At 39.6% G+C, this 21,759-nt stretch overlaps 2 protein-coding genes across 2 annotated transcripts; both read right to left on the bottom strand.

Annotated features, from left to right (window-relative positions):
• Nucleotides 1–31: 31 nt before the first annotated feature.
• Nucleotides 32–3,715, bottom strand: loxa (lysyl oxidase a). Its single transcript, XM_020925174.2, has 7 exons — nt 2,935–3,715; nt 2,583–2,691; nt 2,056–2,193; nt 704–860; nt 478–573; nt 235–350; nt 32–153 (listed from the first exon to the last, which is right to left on the bottom strand). Exons 1-7 carry the CDS (start codon nt 3,527–3,529, stop codon nt 147–149), a joined length of 1,218 nt encoding a protein of 405 aa, XP_020780833.1. The 5' UTR covers nt 3,530–3,715; the 3' UTR covers nt 32–146.
• A 4,408-nt stretch (nt 3,716–8,123) lies between these two features.
• Nucleotides 8,124–13,488, bottom strand: mpx (myeloid-specific peroxidase). Its single transcript, XM_020925171.2, has 16 exons — nt 13,296–13,488; nt 13,161–13,226; nt 13,002–13,086; nt 12,299–12,474; nt 12,059–12,191; nt 11,751–11,877; nt 11,473–11,679; nt 10,977–11,340; nt 10,587–10,747; nt 9,832–10,090; nt 9,597–9,767; nt 9,284–9,521; nt 8,986–9,194; nt 8,836–8,861; nt 8,527–8,586; nt 8,124–8,434 (listed from the first exon to the last, which is right to left on the bottom strand). Exons 2-16 carry the CDS (start codon nt 13,222–13,224, stop codon nt 8,420–8,422), a joined length of 2,295 nt encoding a protein of 764 aa, XP_020780830.2. The 5' UTR covers nt 13,225–13,226; nt 13,296–13,488; the 3' UTR covers nt 8,124–8,419.
• Between the last annotated feature and the right edge of the window lie 8,271 nt (nt 13,489–21,759).

Genomic DNA, 21,759 nt, shown 5'->3' with positions numbered 1-21,759 from the left:
ATAGTACAAATTTCCCAAAACAATAATCATGAACTGTTATAATTTATTTATTTACTCCAATTACAAGCGTGCTAAATACACTTTGTTTTCTTTGTTTGTTTTCACACTTGCCTTTTCTTCTCCAGTACCAGGACCAGGGCCATTATCTAATATCTGGAAGAGTTACAGTGAAAGAAGGTGAGTAACAAATCAAGTAAATTTACCTGAAAAGTGGCTGGTGACATGGATACATACGTTGACATGTGACATCCTGACACAGAGGCATGATTACCAGTGTAGCGGACATCACAGCGCACTATGTTATTGCTGTAGTCACTTTCTGGGACTAAATACTGAGGGTTCACACTGACCTGTTGAAGAACATAAGGCTTACTAGAAAAAAACGTGACAGTATTAAAAAGGTCCCTAGTAATTGCTAAAGAATTTTTTTTCCAAAAGCAATGATCAACACAATGGCGTTGTCTTCTGGCTACAAACCTTGAGGATATAGTTTCCAGGTTTCACATCTGTGATGTCAATCCACTGGCAGTCAATGTCTGCATTGTAAGTATCATAACATCCTGGGCTTAACCCCTGCAAGAATAAACAATATAAAGAGAATACAGCATTTATTTATCAAAAAATATTTTAAGAAAATACATGCTGGCACAGGTCATTTACTGACAATGTTTTGTTGTTTTTATGCAATGTTTTGAGGACAGACCTGTTTGTGAGCGGTGCATGCGTAGCGGCGGTAGTAACCATAGTCACAGGAAGTGTCCTCCAGACAGAAGCTGACCTTGTGTCCCTCTGCCACTGAATGGTGAGTGCTGGCATCCAGCAGCTCATAGTGACTGAACTCATCCATGCTATGGTAATGTCTGGCAATATATACAGTCAAGGGTTAAGAATCAGTCTAAGTCAATTCAAAATGTTTGATATGAGGATGAGCTGCTCATCATTACAGTTAAAATTATCTAATACCAGGACAGTTCATAGATGTTTTACAATAACTATCAAACCACAAGGATCTTGGAATAAGGAGACCATAATCATAACACGATGTTATAGTCACTATTGTTAAACAGTTGTGATTTATGAGGTCCTGCCCTGTGTCATTTATCTAAAGTTTATTTTATGATAGACAAACTATCTGAGGTTCCAGAGAAGTTTACTTTCACAACATTTCAGAATCTGTCCTATCTACATCTAAGTCTCCTAGAGCCTTTGCCAGATGTGCTCATGAGGGGCAAAGTGCCCACTTCTTTCACAACATAACTTTAGACTGAGGTAAGGCGCCACAGATTCAGTCACTTCAGAAAACAGGGCTTTCTCTTTTTTCTTCTCAAAGTGGGACAAGTAGCAGTCGTGTTTCCTCTGGCCAAGAGCTCTAATCATAGAATATATATATACACACACACACAGATACACACATAATGGTTGGTTTCTGTCAATTACTCCAAAGCAAAGGTTATGTCAAGTTCATTTTCATCCCTTACGAAATGGCTCCTACAACAAATATTTTAAGTCTTAAAAGCATGACTAATAGGATACATCATGATGGTTCAAAACTGTTCTGGTTGTGGTTAATTGTGGCTCAACAGAGGGAGCCAAACTAGATGCAGGCAAGGACAAACTGCAAAGATAACAGTATCTTCTGAAGGAACAGCTGTTTACTCAGGGGTAACTGGATCCTCACAGCCCCCATATATATTTTTAGAGAGCAATTTAATGCATGGTTTGAATTTATTACTAAAATGTACTGAATACAGATAAGTGGTCTGTAGTCTGATAGCCCTATAAACCACACCCTAAAACTTGCCATAGTTCAACATATATAAGCCATTAATTTTATTGTAGCAGTTACAGGGTACGTTGTCTATATTTTAATGATCAACTACATGGCATCTTCATCCCTAAAAGTAGCCTGCATTATCTGCAAAACTAAACATATCATAACTAAGTTATAAAAGGGGCTAAAAGGGGCTTTTCCTGTTTTGGGGATTTGGGGATATAAAGAGATCTTGTCAGGCTCGTAAACATGTGTTTTTGTATTGGTGACTTGGTGGTACTCACTGGTGACAGCTGTGCCACTCCCAGGAGTAGCGCGGCCGGCTAGGGAGAAAGTCGGCTGTGCCCTGGTTCTTGACTCTCTGTGGGAATCTGAGCAGCATCCGCGTGTCATAGTCCCGAACACTGGACCTATATGCTGAGCTGTGGTCAACAACAGAATCACATAAAGCTTTGGATTGAATGACTTGCAGTATCGTTTGTCCTATGTGCCCCCGCCCAAATCTGTCTGACTGAGCCTGTCTGCTTTTAAATGCTGGGTGGAAAAAGCATTTATTCTCTGCTTGTTTGGGTAAGCTCTCAATAATGTGTTTACCAGAAACGCTTTCACTGCTTAGGCAAACTATGATTAAACCTCACTCAGATCCCCCACTGTACCCCCTCTTCATCATGGAAGGATTGGGTTAATTTCACCTTCAATTGACCTGTTCCTCTGAACAGCTGACACACAGACTCACTACTGGTCATGACTCAGGACAGTCTCCCTGAAACAGACCTCCAAGCCATTTGTTTTTTGTACATAAAATGTTTACCTGGACAGACAGTTTTCCTCAGCCGCACATCGCAGGCTGTACATGGGCACTCTCTGAACATAGATAGAAGCTTGCATGTAATATGGGTCAGGAACCAGGTCTGGGAGACCTACAAAAGCATAGTACTCAGAGTTAGTATAGTGGCTTATACACATTACAATTCTGAGTGAGCATTTTGTCTAAACTTTTTCAAGTTTCAGTACGAGTTACTCAAGTTATGGTTGAAGCCACCCCTCTTAATGTTAATCTCTTAATCACATAGTTAGGTTATTTCACTAAACACACAGGCTATATTTCTTGGAAAAAAAAAGCAAAAAAAAAAAAAAAAAGCAGCTGTGCTCACAGCTCTTACCATATTGGTGGTACCTGGTGCCGTATCCTGGTCTCTGCCTCCTTCCGGGCCGGTCATAAACATCATAATGGTTATAATACGGATTTTCGTAGTCGATGGACTTGTATGGATCATAGGGGTCATCACCGACCATCATGTCGTCTCTTTGCGATGGCCTTGGAACCACGGTGGGGTTGTAAACTGTTTCATTGGCCGTGCTATTCCTGCGCGTGTGTGCGCGCTCGGCTGTGTGTGCATTTCCCCTGAAGAGCCTCTGGAGAGGGACTGGCAGCCCAGAGGCCGGTCTGGAGCGCTGCTGCTGCGGGTCATGATGCTGTTCGCTCGCTTCGTCCCGGATGATGGTGACAGTTTGTGAATCCACTTGGCCTTGTGCTGCGCCTCGCCTCCTCGCGGGATGGTACTCGGATCCCTGGCTCAAAATACTGAAAAGTTTGCCATTGTGAGACCACTGCAGTGTCTGTCTCAGAGGTGCTCTCTGTGAGCTCGCTCGCGCACCAGATGCGTCTGATTGGGATTGAACTGCGTGCAGAAGTGAAACAAACAAACAGACACACGCATATGCCCAAAGTGGCGCTCCAAAGATGCGTAATCCCATTTCGAATGTTGACAGGAAACTTTGAGAACGAACACTTATTACAACTGATATTAGCTAGTAATACACTAGTTTGCATTAAAAGTACCACATTCCCGGCAAATGAAGTCCAGTCACTCAAGTGAATAAAACCAGTGCCTCGGCCCACAGCCTCACTGATGAAGATGAAGAATATGAGAAAGAGGAGGAGGAGTGAATGCGTAGACGAGTGCGTCTCATAACTGCTGTTACGTGATGCTCTGCTGTTGGACTAGGCCTACTTTAGAAATTGGGGGCTGATCAAAATAAGAAGAATTCCAATGCATTTGTAATTTGTGTTGTTGAAATACAGAAGTAGCAATAAGGTGTGACCCTAATCTTACAAAACCTGATTTCATAATTTCTTCTTTTTTTTCTTTTACTGATTCACAGTGTATTATGATAAATGATTTACTGCTGCCTGCTAGATGAACTCCCAACCAAGCTACACCCTTTGCCAGAGAAAAAAGCATTTGGAAAATCTAAACATTACAAGCTCCACCTCAGTACTGAAGCTTGACTGAAAACATGGAGGTCATAATTTATCTATTTTAGTCAGTCTGTGATCTTAGGTCTCCATTGTGCATCTGTTGACAGCTATATGCGAGTTGATGTCAGGTTTCAAAAGAGTTAGTCTATGGCACGGCTTGGGAAAGTCCATCTAAGCCTTTCACTTTCCTCTTGAAAGTAGGAGATTCTTTCTATAGCGTGCACTCACTGACCACATGATGACCACTGTTCAACCACAGGAGGTTCTTGCTGTTTGTAAAATCATACCATTTTATATCAAAGCTTCTCATCCAGAAATGCACTGATAATGAGGTATTGTACATTCACACCTAGTATTACCAGGTCACAGCTGCTTTGCATCAGTAGTTTGTGTATAGTAACCAGACAGTAATCAGATAGTATAGAACAAAACTTGGTACTGTTCCAGGCGCTCTCAGAAAGTCTCAGCCCTCCGGGCTACATGTCAGACTCAGCACTGTTTAAGTAATATCTTAGTTTTTTGTCTTCATTTTTTATCTGTTCTTTTTTGTTGTAAGTATACAAAAGTATAAGATGACAAAAACAGCTGCTCTCATCAAACACTTATGATTTATGAATAACACGTTATTTATGACCCTTGTGAATGTATCCAAGTGTAGTGCGGTAGCAGAACAACAACTGACATTGTTTTGTTTTTTTTTTGTCTGCTGTTAAGGAAACCAAACTTAAATAAATAATTCAGAGCATTCTTAAATTCACTTACATTTTTTTTTTTACTTCATGGTTGAAGCCACACCTCTTAATCTTAATCTCTTAATCATACAGTTGGGTTATTTTACTATACTCATATATTTCTTGAAAAATTACTTCTAAACTGCCACAACAAAACACATCAAGCTCTTATCATATTGGTGATACCTGGTGCCGTACCCTGGTCTCTGCCTTCCGGGCTGGTCATAACCTTCATGATTATTATGCGTGTTTTCGTAGCCGATGGACATGTATGGATCACTGACCATCATGTCCAAACCAAACTAGTCTTAAATTAATTTTAATTTCACAAAACCTTAGGCCACTTTATGTATCATATCAATGTTCTCTTTTTATTCCTATGCTTTAAGGTTTAGGATTTGTTTTTTATCATTCATTTTAGTGTTTGCAGTCTCAGTGTTAATAATGGCAGGACATTAGGCTTGCATGTTAGTTAGCTATGCTAATGCTTGATTACTTATTAATAACTATTGATTTCAGTATAAAGAACAGTGGGCAGAGTTGGGACTCTGAGGACGACAAATGAAGGTTCTTGTGGTCCTGCATACCGACGGTTCCTCCCATTGCCAAACTATGTGCACGTGTTTTCTTCTCTCAGACGGACAGTCAGAACCAGCTGTACCGGGTCACTGCTGTTTTTTACTCATAATTCATACAGTTCTTCCACTGAGGACACTGTTCCCCCACAAAATGCAAGGATACATCTGCAAGGAATTAGCCAAGTTCTTTTGTCCACGTTGCTGGATTTCTGGGCACTTGGTGAAGAGTAGTTGGATGAGACTATACTTAAACATAGTGTCTACAACAGAAGCCTGGGTATGAGACAAAATTGACCATAAAACCAGTTCAGTAGCATCACTGGTGCAACATCTGGTTTGCCACTAAACTTCAGACGAGATGGCGGCATCACGTCAGCATTTACAGAAGGGAGTGCAGCCAGACCAGAACACAAGACTATACATATTTATAAGTATTAAAGTGATTGATATTCTGTCCTCATTTCATTGGCATCTGAAGGAATTGTAGCACGTGCACACTGGTATAACAGATCAGGTTTCACACTGTAAATAATCTGCTGCATTTGCATATAATTACTCTGCTTTCCCCTCTGCTGGATGAAGTCACCACTGTCAGGACCACACACAGGGATCAAAACCATTTGGGCCAAGTGAATTAAAAGAACTAGGTAAGCTATGTGTGTTAAACTACAAAAATGTAATCTGTGAACACTCAGAGACTGCATATTTACCCTGTGCCAAATAATCATGGGCCTGTAGCCCAAAATAGAATTCTATAATATAATGATGTCACACTCTCAGATCGGGGGCGGGAGCACAGCCGATACAGCAGTATAGCTGTACCCATTTTATTTTAGTCTTAAAAATTTATTCTAAATGCTGAATCGGATTAGTTATCACACTTTATATGTCCAACAACACAAATTAATCAGCTAGGTTTCAGATTACAACATTCATGTGGGACTTGAAGAACTGAGATAACTGGCAGGAATATTGCATAATAATAATTCACTGTATTTATATAACACCTTTCAAGACACGCAAAGAGCTTTACAGTGCATCATTCATTCACTCCACACCTGGTTATGCTAAGCTCCTATTGTAGGCACAGCTGCCCTGGGGTAAACAGACAAATAGTAATAACAATACAAATTTATTAACACGGGCGGCCTAATTCAGTGATATAATTTGAATTGGGCATCCACTAAATGTAGACAATTAAAAGTGATTAAAAATGGGACAAGTTTTAAAAATATATTCTAAATGTATTGTTATTAAACTGATAAATAGTAATGTCTGTTAAACTACCCCCTTTATGCGGTTTTATTAATGATAGTTCCTGCTTGTGGTTAAGCCTAACTCTAAACACATTTAGCAGACAAACCAAATATTTCCTCCTCTTTCATAAATACTGTTATTCCTCCTCCTGGAGCACAAAGCTGGGGCTCCCGCCACACATAGAGAGAGGCAGTCTCATGGACTACGTGGCATTTTGCACATACACCGGCTGTACGTAGTGTGTGAATGAAGGGGAGGAGAAGCAGCAGAAGCACCAATAGACTCACACTTTCACTCTTACCCCACTGTCCCAGGAAAGATGGGGAGATTACAGTGAAGCCAGAGTAAACAAATGCTGATCCAAAGACTTGCTATTTGTCTTTTGTCTCCAAGGAAAAATTGGCCGCAGATTTTCTTTCTCCTGCAAAGGAAACAATTCAAACATACATTGCGAAAACATTCCTGCTTTGTTGAAAATGATCTAATTACAAAAGTATATATAATCCTTCACTTGCCCATGTTTCCTGTTATTTTATCTGTTCACTTTATCACATTTTTATTGTGCTTAAATAACAATTATTTTCATCTAGACAACCCTAAAGCTAAAGCCAAGGTTACCTGGCAGAAAATCAGTTCCTTTGTGGACTTGATTTCCACGTTTAACATTTTTGTATATTTTTTTTTGTGAAGGCGCCATCTACAGGGTGACAGCTGTACATATAGGCCAAAACAACTAATAAGACAAACAATTTTTTATGATAATGGCAGTTATCAGTATGAATTTTAGATGATGCCTATATTGTGTAAATTGTTGCTTTTGTCACATATCATAATTGAACTAAATATTTAATCATCATAAAGACAACAGACAAAAGAAATTAACATTTGTCAGACTACAGTTATGTGATGTAATTAATTTGAACCAACACTCGCTTACCTTCCTGCTGTCTCTTTTAATTTTAGACACTCATGGCCCATATGTGTTTTTGTGATGTGCATTTTGATAAATACAGCATTTAAGAGTTCATTAACTGTATGAAACTATGTAGAAAAGGACTACATTTTCATCCTTAAGTGTTCATAATACTTAATCAAATTATTTGTCCCACATCAAGACATTACTTTTATTTGCAGTATATTAATATATTTAATGAATGAAAAAATGGCAATTCAGACAAAGCAGGAAAAAAACAGGCTCAAATCACTGTTAATCAGTGCAAAAAATAATGTTATTACATCCAGTCAACTTTTAGATAATACCATATAGACCATCATTCTTGTTTGATTTGTAATGTAACAGACTGAAACCATTTTGCATATGAGGTGTTATCTCATTATGTCTTCAGTCCACTTTCTATACTTAAAGGGCTGTGCAGCAGTGATGGGCTTAGTGGCTTCTTTATCATGTGGTGAATAGCAGGTGCCCAGTGAAGAAGCTTTTGCAGCTCAGACCTACATTGCTCCTGCTGGACTCCAGCCAAACAGTATCCCCTGCCTCTAGCTGCAGTAGTATGTACCCAGACAGAAGATATCGTCTCACAATTGACTTGAAGCCCTGCAGAACCATTTTGTTGTTATGCCATAGACCTACTCTTGTGGAGGAGATGTAGGAGATGCAGAGGAAGCTAAACTGGTAAATGCCAGGGATAGTGCAGGTGAAAGAGCCTGTTTGAGGGATAGTGGTGCTGCTGGTTGTAAACCATACTGAGGAAGTAAAGAGTTTTCTCTGAGGATATGTTGTTCTTGCCCAGGAGGACAGAGAAGGCTGACTGTGGCTGTGTGGCATTTATGAGAGAAACTGGCAGTCCTGGAGGTCCTCTCAAGCTTGGGGGACCTGGACACACATTACAAATAATATATTTTATCACTGAATCTCAGATAATTAAATAGTTCTAAATAATGTTTTGAAAGTAATTGTCAGTGTACCTCATTGTCCAGAAATTCCTCGAGGGCCTGGAGGTCCGGGAGGTCCTCTGACACGGCATTCTGCAATATTAAAGTGTAAAGGCTTAACTTAGCCTGAATGAAAAAAGTATTGTCTATGTGGCTGTTGTAGGACACAGCAAAAACATTACAATAAGAGTTGTTACAAGTACCATGAAAATTTGTGTATTTTAAAAAAAAAAACTTTCACCCAGGGTTTGAGAGAAGAAATAGTTTGGTTTCAGAAATGGGATTTAGTTGACTCTGGCTTGTATTTGTTAAATGTGTTATTGAAACCTTTTTTCAACTGACCTTATCAAGACAGCCAGCACCCAGCACTGCACCAACACACGCCATATATAGAGAGAGAAAAAGTATTAAATAGATTACTAGTAATTACACACACCATAGATTTAAAGACACTGGGTTGAAGTGAGATGAATATTGTGTTTGGTGTCCTACCTGAGCAGGGTCGGTCCCTCCAGGCTGTGAGGTCCACAGAAGGCAGAGAGGAGCACTGCATCAGTCTGTTGGAGTTGGACAAGACACTATATGCATCCCGTGGGACAGATGTGATCCCAGTGTTGTCACAGATGACTCGAGAGAGACTCACCCTGGACAGAGCAATCCTCTGTCTCCTTGTGAACACTCCAGGGTTTTCATACCAAAGTCTGAATTGGACATGGAAATAAGCACTATTGTTGTTTATGTTTGTTGTTGTTCGAATATATAGCTTACTAAGTTACAAAGTGGTACAGACCTGTCTCCTTGCCGAATGTTTTTGAACTGATTTGCAATGAGGCATGCAAACAGAGGACCCACACGGCCTCCACGAACAAATGGCTCAGCGACTCCTCCTAGCCACACATCAATGTTTTCAGGTGTGCCATAGAGCTCCAGCAGCTTACGAGCAAGCTTTGTGTTGTTCATCACTTGAGCCAACTCAGCCTGGTTTCTGGGAGCAGAAAGACCACAGAACCGGCGCCAAGCATTGTATCCTAAGATCAGAAATATTATCCTTTTGTTTCTGTTAGCAAAATTGGGAGCCATAGGTTAAAAATGTTAAGACATACCTGGCAGGCCATGTTCACGTCCTCGCGCCATGTTCAGAGAGCCCAGGTCCAAAGCCAGATGCTGAACAAACTGAAACAATCTCTCCCTCAAAGCGTCCACCAGCATGTGATCCTGAGTATTCAGTTTGGCAGGACCACGGATTAAACCACGGATCAGGGGGTCAATACCACCTGGACCATACAAAGAGTCAGAATAAAGGCAAAACAAACTATAACTTTAAGTATCATCCCATACCCTCAAAAATGACCCTCCATGGGGTGAAGAAGGACCTGTACAGGGACACACTGGGAAACTGGGAGTGCTCTCTGTAGTTGGCATTGAGGCGGCCTAAAATGGGCTGGATGGCCAAGTGTGCGAAGCGATAGGCAGCTGTGGCAAAAACGTTGGAAATGCTTGGGTCAACTCTGGGACTGTAGCCTGGGTATGGACCGAGGAGCCTGCGCATAGTGTCTGGACCAACAATGTGTGGCAGGTAGTCCCTGAACACAAATATCTGGGGCAAAAAGAGAGCGTATTAACATTAATAACAGTAAAAATATTAAGTACAACAGCATACACTAAACTGAGTTGGAAGACAGTTCACAATTATATGGTAGAACTTGCTGTTTAACTGTCATCTTACAGATTTGTTGACCTGGTTTATGGTTAATATATCTCTGTAATTTCTGGGCTATCCACAAGCAACAAAAATGAGCACAAACTTCAATGTCTTCTCTGATGACATTGATAAATTATGAAATAATTTGTATTATTATTTTAAGTCATTATTCAACCGCAAAGATATGACTATTGTCAGGTGGAAGAATATCTAGAAAACCATAGAATGTTTTTGGAGACAATCCCTAACAAATAATGATTAGGTTTAATATTTGTGAATCATAAATTTGAATATTACTTCCAAAAATAGTGAATTATGCCTTTACCCTACATGTGAAATTATGACATTATCAATATCTGCACGTAATCTATTGAATAACTGGAGCTCTTACTTGTGTGTAAGCACCCAGGATCTTGCGGGACTCTTGGTAGAGCGTCTCACTGTCCCATTGTGGGTTTATTCTCTTGAGGGCTCGAGCCACACGATTGTGCTCCCTCACAAATAGTGTGTGAATAGAAGTCAGTGCAATGTTCTCGTCCACACGCACATCACCTACAAATAACAAAAAAAACTCTTGTAATTCTGTGTTTTTACATTCATGAAGCCATCTGTTGCCATCCATAACAATGTTTGTTATAATAGCATTCAAGTCTCAATGTAAAGTATTAGTAACATTTAATTACCTCACATTAACCTTCTAATTCATAAATTATAGTTGTTGTTTTTTTGAGTTAGGAGTTGTTGAGTTCAGTACAGTACAATACAGTAAAACCAAACTGACCTGCAATGAAGCAGGGCACCTCAGTGGCGGTGGTGTCATTGGTGACTCTTTTGCGTGTGGCACACATGTTCATCTCCATGTTGGTGAATGGCAGCAGCTCTCGACCGTTGTCTCTAAACTCAGTGTTGACGCGCATCAGGCCCCCTTCATTCTCAGTGTCCCGCAGGAACAGGGCCAGCTTTTCCTCAGAGCCGTACACCTGGCCTAAATCCAGGAAGGCAGTGAGTGCATTAATCTGCTCTCTTTTTCTGGGTTCTCCACCAAAGTTATAGGCTGAGAACCCTGTTCCACATGTAGGGGCAGATCTGAAGGCTGGGATACAGCTATCCTTTCCAGTGGGCAGGCGGGGGTCACCTGGGGGTATCTAGGGAAAACATTGTACTATATGTAAGGACCTTCAAATCCGAAGAACTGTAGGAATATATTTTACGAAATTTGGATAGATTAAAATTAAGATTTTATTACAATTGCTCTCTTGTACATTTGAAGCACTAACCGGGATAGGGATGCAGGGCTCACTGCGCTCACAGCTCTCATCACAGTTGAGCCCGTTGCTGAAAGAGCGAATGCTTGGAGAGAATGGGGTGAAGGTCAAGTCATGATCGTTCCATTGACCAAACAAGGTGACCATATGAGTGTATTCTGTGTCATTGACAACTCCTGCATCTGTTGTAGCCAAAATGTTGTTGGACACGTGTCTGACCTGCAAAAGACAGTTTTAAGCATGCATACTTGTCATACATAACAATGACATACTGGGGTAACATGTCACACCAACGGAAGCAGAAAATTGTTCAGTGTTCGGTTGTTCCATCCTTTGGGTTGAGAGATACCGTCATCATACTCAGCGGGAAGCCAGCGAGTGAAAGGAGTGTTAGAGGCACCAAGACGAGGGTTTTGCCTAATAAACAAACACACACAGTTTAGTAATGTGACTTGAGACATTAAAGGGATGTCAACACTCATGTGGAGCATGGCATAACACTTTAAGCCTACACTATTTCACAAGCATTGTATCTGTGTCCCCACATACTACTGGCAGGAGAAACAGTTGAATAGTATATATTTGGAGCTGTACTCACAAGTTGTTGCAGACACTGGTGGCTGTACGATATTTATTAACGTTTGGTGTGGTTCGGCAGTTTGGAAGACTGACCCTTGCAGCACAACCAGTTATTTTAACCAAACTTGCCAGCTCCTCCGGAGAGAGCAGATCTGAAATAGTACAGAATCCTTGCTGAGCATTGAACTCCTCAGTAGCCACATTATTAGGCCATAATTGCACCAAAAAAGCTTGATTGACATGTTTTTGAGTGTCTGACCTGTTGCGTTTAGTGAGCGCTTGTGAACATGATGTGTCCTCTCCTGCAGAAAACGGAGGGTCTGGTCCAGGTAGTCTGCAGATCGCACAGCTGAACGGGTGTCTCCACGGGGCTGTTTGAGGAGACGCAATGCATCATGGGGCCTCACCACCTCCCGCCGGACTCTACTCAGACTCCTTCAAGTCAACAAAGATAGTACAGGATATAGTAGATTGTATAGTAGATAGTAGATTGCCAGTTATTTAAAATCCAGAGCAACCGATGGCTGATTAAGATTTGGTGATAATTTTGGACCAATATCTTAGGTCAATTTTGAGTATTCTTTGCCACATTAATTTATGACAAACTCACCTACAATCTCTTTTTATCATAAAACTTCAAGAGAGCAGTGTAGCCATGTTTTAGCAGTTATCTTTTGGTATCAAATAAAGCTTTGTGTGTACTCTTTAGGCTGTAGGTTGAACAAAATATTAGCCTGTGTTGAAGATTTAATGTCCATAGCCAGTGAGTTAAAAGGGCAAATATCAGCTCAGTCTATCCTGTTCAGCAATGACTATACATCATTTGGCATATGAGTATATTAAGTAACATTTTATTCAAATCAAATGTATGTCTTGACCTGTTAAGCCATACAGTTCATTTCCACCCTGCAATAATTTTCAAGTGAAACGGCACATCAGTGCATCAACAGTACCATACTCACTCTTCTCTTGAATATTTGTACGCCTCATCCACAAGTTTCTTTGCATCTTCAAAACATTGCTTAAGTAAAGGACTGCCAAGGAATTCTACAGCAGAAAGCAGCTTGTTAAAATAGTTGTAGATAATTTTACATTGCAAATTTTGGAGAAATGTAATTTACCAGTGGGTTCAAGGTAAACAGGGAGAATGCATAGGCACAACGCAAATAGAACAGAGAAGAGCATCTCTGTAAAAGATGAAGTGAGGTTAAATATAAAACAGTGAAGCACAGAGTGAGAGAATGTGTTTCTCGTACCTGTGTTGGCTGCAGCAGTGATGAGGGGTCTCTGGGTGCTGTGGCAGACTGGGCTCTTTAAATACAGTCAGAGCTGCAGCCTCGCCCTGACCCTGATGCGGATGATGCTTCTGTCAGGAATGAACACTTCCTCCTTCCTTCTTTTCATCACTTGTTTATACAGACTGTTATCTTTATTGGAGTTTTGGCCCAACATTGTTGTCTGAATAGATCATTGTCTGGTGTTTTTGTTTACTGTTATCGTTAATTAAATTGCTTTGCATTTCCTTTAAATACTTTATTAATACAGTATTTTATAGTTTGTGAAAAAACTTAAAAAGCTGTACGTTGGAAGTGCAAAATTTGCACATTGGTCATAAAGTAAGTGAACATTGTTTCCTGAATGTCTATACTGATGTATGTGTGGAGTAACAATGCAGTGCAATAAGGAAAAAGAAACTTTACGGTCAAAGAAATTAATCATGAACAAACTCCGTATGTGACACGGATTTGGTTCAGCAGTTAACAATTAAAAAGGCTTTCATGCACAATATGAACACTGAGCTCATGAAAAGCACTAATACACACTATGTGCTACATAATGATAAATAAATGTACACACAGGAGCAACAAGCATGTGTCAGACCCTCTACCACCAGAACATTGCACCTTTAAAGGCATTCATCTGTTATGGCATGTTGTCCAGTTAGACCTGTAGTTGTGTTCAGTAAAGCACTTCTGTAAGGTTATTGTATTTCACTTAATTTCAAATGTGTCTTTGACTGAAATGAACTCTTGCAACTTTGGCTGCGGTTATAAGTGGTATTTTTGTAGGAAGTTTGAAAAAGCAGAAATAAACATTGCATTTTATGAAACATTGTTTCTTAAGCTGAAAGTTAGGTAAGAAAAAGCATTTCACCAGGAAGCTGGTAAGTTCAGTAAGGCAGTTGGGAGTTGAGAAATTGCACCTTCTTTTATCAAGTCTTAGATAAACGTGTTTTGTGTTATATTGTGATTCAAGACTAGTTCTAATTAATCATAACGCACCAAGCTTGATGAGTCAGTGATGATTAAATGGATTACCTTTTCTCTGAACATAACAAGTAAGAAAATTCAGAGGGAAATCACAAAATTAATAATTGATTTTAAGTGCGTTCCTTGTATTTCAAATTTAATTGTTTACATTTGCAATATTAATGTGCACCTTAATTTTATTTCAAATTTTTCAAAATTGGAAAATTTCCATGGGAATTAAAAGAAATGTATAGGAATTAACAGGAATATATGGGAATTAGATATTTGTACTTTCACTACCACAGTTGAGAAAGTAACATCCTCTAAAAAGTTGTCAGATGTGACCACAAGGGCTTAATGAGATAGAAGTTTTAAGTGTCCAAGTCAACAAGTGTGTTTATAAAAGCTATTTGCCTATTTTTGGTTTATTCTAAAATCATTTGTTTATTTTTTGTTTATGTCAATTTAGTTTACCAACTTAGTTTTTGCTAATTTGTATATCTGTTATTTATTTTTTGCTTTGTTAATGTATTTTATGTTTTAATAATGTGTTTAGTCTAATTTGTTATCGTGTACCTTAGCACCCTTTCTGCTTATTTGGGTCTGTGGGTCTACATGTAAAGCAAAGTGCACCTAAGTGGTCATGTGCTTTATACCATTCGGCCTTTGATCATGTATACCTGTACATGTATTGTCCTGGAAATAAATTTAATTTTGTTAAGTTAGTACTGCATAAACCACATACCCATGGTGCCCATGGTGATTATTTGCGATATGTTTAGTCTTAAATTTGTTCACCCTTTTGTTTGTTAGTTTTCATTGCCAAATACAGTATTCTCTACAATGGCATTTAAGGGAATGGGCCTATTATTTGTGTGTGAAAATGCCCATTCTTTTCTTTGTATGTCTATTTGTATCTCAGGGGCTGTGGTCTCAAACACTCTCAAACTGATGAAGATAAGTCTTTTCTGACTAAAAGGGTAATTTAAGATCACACTCAGAACAATCAAAACAAACAAACAAAACAAATTTGATCAATATGGTTTTGTTTAGTTTCATAAGGTTAACCTCTTCTTTAATTGTTCAAATAAGGAAGAAATGTCTCTAAAAAAGGTTAATGACTGACATTTTGCAAACAAATCTGCAAGAATACTGACAACTTCAAAGATCTCCTTGATAGTGATTGTACTATGAACTTCCAAACCATAAATTTACATGGAAAGCAATCATTACAAACATCAAAGCCATTTCACAAGACATCATGATCAAAAAATCCAGAGAGTGGAAAAGTCCCTACCCCTATTATCTCCAAAACTTTTGTCTTCCACCCACTGTGACAATGGACAAATCTACAGTCTTCAGTCAACACATGTCATAGCACCTTTGTTGTTAACGCTGTGTGTGTCTTTCCTCATTCAAAAGGGTGTAGACGTCTCTGATGTACTGTTCTGTCTCTGTTTTGTAGATATAGAATGAGGTATTTTGCGTAACTATATATATATCCAGGTGTTGTGAGCTAGCTCTTATGAATGAAATGTATATAAATGTTATCACTTATATTTGGTTATGTTTCCACTGACATGATTAATAAAATATTAAAAAATTTTCCTGTTGTACATCATTAGTTCGTCACCATATCCTCCTTATTATTGTAGGCCTTTAAAAAGTAATATATATATATATATATATATATATATATATATATATATATATATATATATATATATATATATATATATATATATTTATATACAGTGTTGGGGAGTAACGGATTACATGTACCGCCGTTACGTAATCAGAGTACAAATTATGAGTAACTGTATTCCGTTACAGTTACTGTTTCAATGAGTGGTAATTGGATTACAGTTACTTTGCTGAAATAAGTGGATTACAAGGCGGTATTTTCCTGTTTTCACATTTTGTGCTACATCCCATTTATTTATTTTTTATTTCGGTAATTCCACTCATTGCCTGAAGCCCAAACAGAACGCGCGCAATAAGAGCGATGTAAACGTCATGTTAAAGTTGGCGGTGTCAGTCACACAGTGGAAGCAGCAGTGCATTGGTAAAAACGCATTTGTGTCTTGGAAATTCTTCTCCCGATGTATATATATATGCGATACAATACCCACCATGGCAAAGACGGTTAGAGGCTAAAATCAAGGAGGTGCGGAGAGAAGTGAGCCAACTGTCAGAGGCCCAGAAAGGTGCAATGAAAAAGCAAGTGCCCAAGAGGTACAACCAGTTGCCCATACCTGAAGCACTCGAAACTGCCAAACAAAGGCTCCAAGCCTTGGCCAGCCGCCTAAAGAGGTACACACGAGATAACGAGGCCAGACGAATAAACCGGCTGTTCGCAACACAACCGGCGAAAGTGTACGCTCAGTGGCAGGGTAATAACACCAGAGCAGACCCACCAAGGCTGGAGACTGAGAGGTACTGGAAAGGCATATGGGAAAGGGAGGCATCACATAACACCGATGCACAGTGGCTGGTGGATCTGAGAGAAGACCACAGCAACCTCCCTGAACAGAATCCAGTCACCATCACAGTGGCAGACATCCAGGGAAGAGTCTCAGGTATGAAAAACTGGACCGCACCGGGCCCTGACATGATCCATGCGTACTGGCTAAAGAAGCTCACTGCCCTCCACGAGCGCCTGGCAGCACAAAATGAACCAGCTGCTAAGGGATGGGACTCACCCTGAATGGTTAACCCAAGGGCGTACGATCCTGATCCTAAAGGATCCCTCAAAGGGTGCAGTCCCATCCAACTATTGGCCAATAACCTGTCTCTCCACAACATGGAAGCTCATGTCAGGCATCATTGCAGCTAAGATAAGTGGGCACATGAATCAATACATGAGTGCAGCACAGAAGGGTATCGGCAAAAACACCAGGGGAGCCAAACACCAACTCCTGGTTGACCGAACAGTCGCCCGCGACTGCAGAACCCGTAAGACCAACCTGTGCTGGATTGATTACAAGAAAGCCTACGACTCAATGCCACACACATGGATCACTGAGTGCTTGAAGCTGTACAATATCAACAGGACTCTAAGGGCGTTCATTGCGAACTCGATGCGGTTGTGGAAAACCACCCTTGAAGCCAAGGGGAAGCCACTTGCACATGTGTCCATCAAATGTGGCATATACCAAGGAGACTCACTGTCCCCACTACTGTTCTGCATAGGCCTGAACCCTCTCAGCCAAATAATCGACCGCACTGGCTATGGATACCGACTCAGAAACGGGGCCACCATCAGTCACCTCCTCTACATGGATGACATCAAGCTGTACGCTAAGAGTGAGCGAGACATCGACTCACTGATCCACACCACAAGGATCTACAGCACAGACATTGGGATGTCATTCGGGCTTGAGAAATGTAGCAGGATGGTGACAAAAAGAGGGAAGGTAGTCCACACAGAGGGGTGTGTCACTCCCAGAGGGAACAATAGCAGACGTTGAGGACAGTTACAAGTACCTTGGTATCCCACAAGCAAATGGCAACCTCGAAGAGGCAACAAGGAAAGCGGCTACGGCCAAATACCTGCAAAGAGTGAGGCAAGTCCTTAGAAGCCAGCTCAATGGCAAGAACAAGGTGCAGGCAATCAACAGCTACACCCTGCCAGTGATCAGATACCCTGCAGGGATTGTAAGCTGGCCAAAGGAGGAGATACAGACCACAGATGTTAAGACACGAAAGCTCCTGACCATGCATGGAGGGTTCCATCCCAAATCCAGCACCCTGAGACTGTACGCAGGCCGGAAGGAAGGGGGCCGAGGACTAGTGAGTGTGGGAACCACTGTCCAGGATGAAACATCCAAGCTCCTTGAGTACATCAAGGACAAGGCCCCGGCAGATGAGGTGCTCAGAGAATGTCTCAGACAGTGGGGTCCAGAGGAAGAGGTGCTGGAGGGACCATCATGGCAGGACAAACCCCTACATGGGGCGTACCACCGGAACATAACTGAAGTGGCTGATATCAAGAAATCCTACCAATGGCTTGAGAGGGCTGGTCTGAAGGACAGCACAGAGGCACTGATCCTGGCTGCTCAGGAGCAGGCCCTGGGCACTCGAGCAATAGAGGCCCAGATCTACCACACCAGACAAGAACCACGGTGTAGACTGTGCAAAGAGGCTCCTGAGACAGTCCAGCACATAACTGCAGGGTGTAAGATGCTGGCAGGGAAAGCATACATGGAGCGACATAACCAAGTGGCGGGCATAGTGTACAGAAACATCTGTGCAGAGTACGGGCTGGAAACCCCCAGGATCAAGGTGGGAAACACCTCCAAAGGTTGTGGAGAATGACCGAGCCAAGATCCTGTGGGACTTCCAGATACAGACTGACAGAATGGTGATGGCGAACCAACCAGACATAGTGGTGGTGGATAAGAAACAGAGCAGAGCCGTGGTGGTGGACATCGCAATACCAAGCGATGGTAATATCAGGAAAAAGGAACACGAGAAAGTAGAGAAATACCAGGGGCTCAAGGAGGAGCTGGAGAGAGCCTGGAAAGTAAAGGCATCAGTGGTGCCTGTGGTGATCGGAGCACTCGGGGCTGTAACCCCCAAACTGGAAGAGTGGCTACAACAGATACCGGGAAAAACAATGGACATCTCAGTCCAGAAAAGTGCAGTACTGGGAACAGCAAAGATACTGCGCAGAACTCTCAAACTCCCAGGCCTCTGGTAGAGGACCCGAGCTGAATGAGGGTGAGAGAGACCTACCACCGTGGAAGGTGAGAAACACATTATATATATATATATATATATATATATATATATATATATATATATATATATATATATATATATATATATATATATATATATATATATATATATATATATATATATATATATAAAATAATTTATTTTTGCCTTGATTTAACTTGAATTTTTTGTGAATAGTGTCCTCTGAGATGCCATACAGATAAACCAGCGCCTGACCCAGTACATCACAAACCATTTCCCAAAATATTTTGACATTTCCAAAATATATGAAAATGGTCCACATCAGTTTGTCCCATTCAGGTGTTTAGGTGTAATAGAAAATGCTAAATTACATATACATTACTTACTTATACATATTTCAATAAAAAATTTGGTTCTTCCTCCATGTTCCATGAGCTCGTGGTGTTACGATGATGCCTTCACATATTTAGCAAATCTTTTATGCCATTTTTTCCCCAATTAGCGTTTACCTTTCTGTTTTTTTTTTTTTATAATCATTAATTAGACCTTTATATGTTGCTGATATTATTCTAAGTACTATCTAGCTTTAGTTATTACAACTACATCACTCTCTTCCCCTGTATTTCTGTGTTATGATAGTCATTCATTTGACGATCCCTGAAGAAATTGCTTGATGACATTGCCTTGCCAAATTCTGAATGCTCTTGAGCTGCCCATTTTTCTTCAGTAGACATCAAGCTGTCATTGCTTTGCTATCAGTTATAATTTTGTTGCACATTTTTGACTGTTGTCTGTTTTGAACCATATAGTCATATGTTTTGTTATGGGATCTGATTTAATTATATTCATCAATCTTTATCTCCAATCATATGTTGAATTGTCCTCTCCAGATTTTCACCTTTCAACTACCACTTTCAGTATCATTCAAGTTCCTCTGTAATATGGATTACACCAGCAGTACATGTGTTTTTTATTGTGCGGTATAACAGTATTTAGTATTATAACAGTAATAGTATTTAACATGGGTAAACCCATTTGTCTCATATCTCACTCTACGTCTCTTGTTGTCCCAAATATACCGAGACACCATCGTATTCCAAGTTGTAAGTTGCGTATTAGTGACCCCTACTGGTGTCTTTTTCTTATGTTGACAAGTTAAGTAGCAGTAACAGCAGATGGCGCAGTATCTTCAAAATATTATTTATAAGCTAATAAAAATATATCTATTATTAGTTTGTAAAAGCTAATAAAATATATTTTAATTAGTTGTTTGAATACATGTATACTTCGTACCGAACAGTATACATTATATATATAACTAATAAAAAGGCCTACTGACTTTAAAAGTCATACCATAAAGAAACATGTGACAAAGCTCAAACAAAGTTTTGAAAAGCAGAAGTGCAAACATGAAGCAGTATACACTTAACATATACATTGAAAACCTGTGTTAATTTTTGTTTTGTTTTGTTTAGTTTTTTGGGGTGGAAAGTAGATACTGGGAATTTGGGCTAAACAAGTTTATAACAAATTTTTGAAGATATTACTATTGATTGTAATTATATTTGAAAACTATTTAAACAGTTCACATGGTAAAAAATAAATTCAATTCTGGACTGGACAACTGGACAAGGTTTGTTCATCAAATACGTGTCTCATTCAAGCTGCTTCTTCAGTTCTGATTCAGTTCATGGTGCACATTTTTACCTTTTTTTTCTGAGAACATGAAAAAAGATTGAAAATAATAAAAATCTTTTTTAGAAATTATTTTAGTCAAAACAGGAAGATAGTTATTTTTACTTGGGATTAAATATTATTGTAAAGTTTGTAAAACTTGACAACAACCTCTAGTACTCTCTAGTTCTCTAGTACTCTAGTACAATGGTGAATCTGTATTCTAATATAAACTGTTTTAGCCTAATATGGAAATTGTCTTTATCAATATACAGGCACTTAAACTGAGCTTAATATCAACTGCTGTGAAGTTATATTGTAGTCTAGTTTAGTTTACACACACAACACAACAGATACCATACAAGAATTCCTTTGGTCCTGTATTTGTGAAATTAGAGCCAATGGAGGAGGGAGTTGATTGTGTGTAGGGACTTTTTATATGTTTCACTTTCACTGCTGCATTGTCTGGTGTTTTAACCCTTACATACTGTTCGGGTCAAATTTGACCTGTTTTGACATTCAACAGTAGTAAAAATACACTAAGCACATTTGATAACTTTTCCTAAATTTTTGACAAAATACACAAAAATGAAAATGTTTTAAAATGTTATACTTTTATATACCACTGCTTTGAATGCACTGGCTAGTTTGAAATAAGCAGGTCTGCAGTGGATAAAAATGGTTATATTATAAATTCCAACAGTTCCAGAATATTCATGTCATTTTCAAATGCAATAAATATCATCATCATATTGACTTTTATGTTTTTATGTGTTTTGTAAAACAGAACATGATACTGTGTGATAGCAGATGTTTTTCTCCAAAAACCAGTGTTGTAAAACTTACAAAAATATGCTCTACACACTAGAGATAGGCAGATATATCATGCCAATATTTGCTATCGGCCTTGAATCTCCAACATTGGCCCATATGTTGTATTTGACTAGGAGAGACATTTTGCTTCATTTGAACCTCTAATGTGAAGTGGGCACTGCTCAAAATGTGACTTCACTGCTTTTTAATGGATTTGTAGTGAAATAAGTCCATGCAATTGTTGCGATTTTAAATCACATAATGTGAGTAGAGATTCTTC

The sequence above is a fragment of the Boleophthalmus pectinirostris genome, unplaced genomic scaffold, assembly GCF_026225935.1.
Source record: "Boleophthalmus pectinirostris isolate CB_2022bp ecotype Guang Dong unplaced genomic scaffold, ASM2622593v1 HiC_scaffold_18, whole genome shotgun sequence".
NCBI lineage: Eukaryota > Metazoa > Chordata > Actinopteri > Gobiiformes > Gobiidae > Boleophthalmus > Boleophthalmus pectinirostris.
Note: the sequence above shows the minus strand (reverse complement) of the source record. Positions and strands in the feature narration are given on the sequence as shown.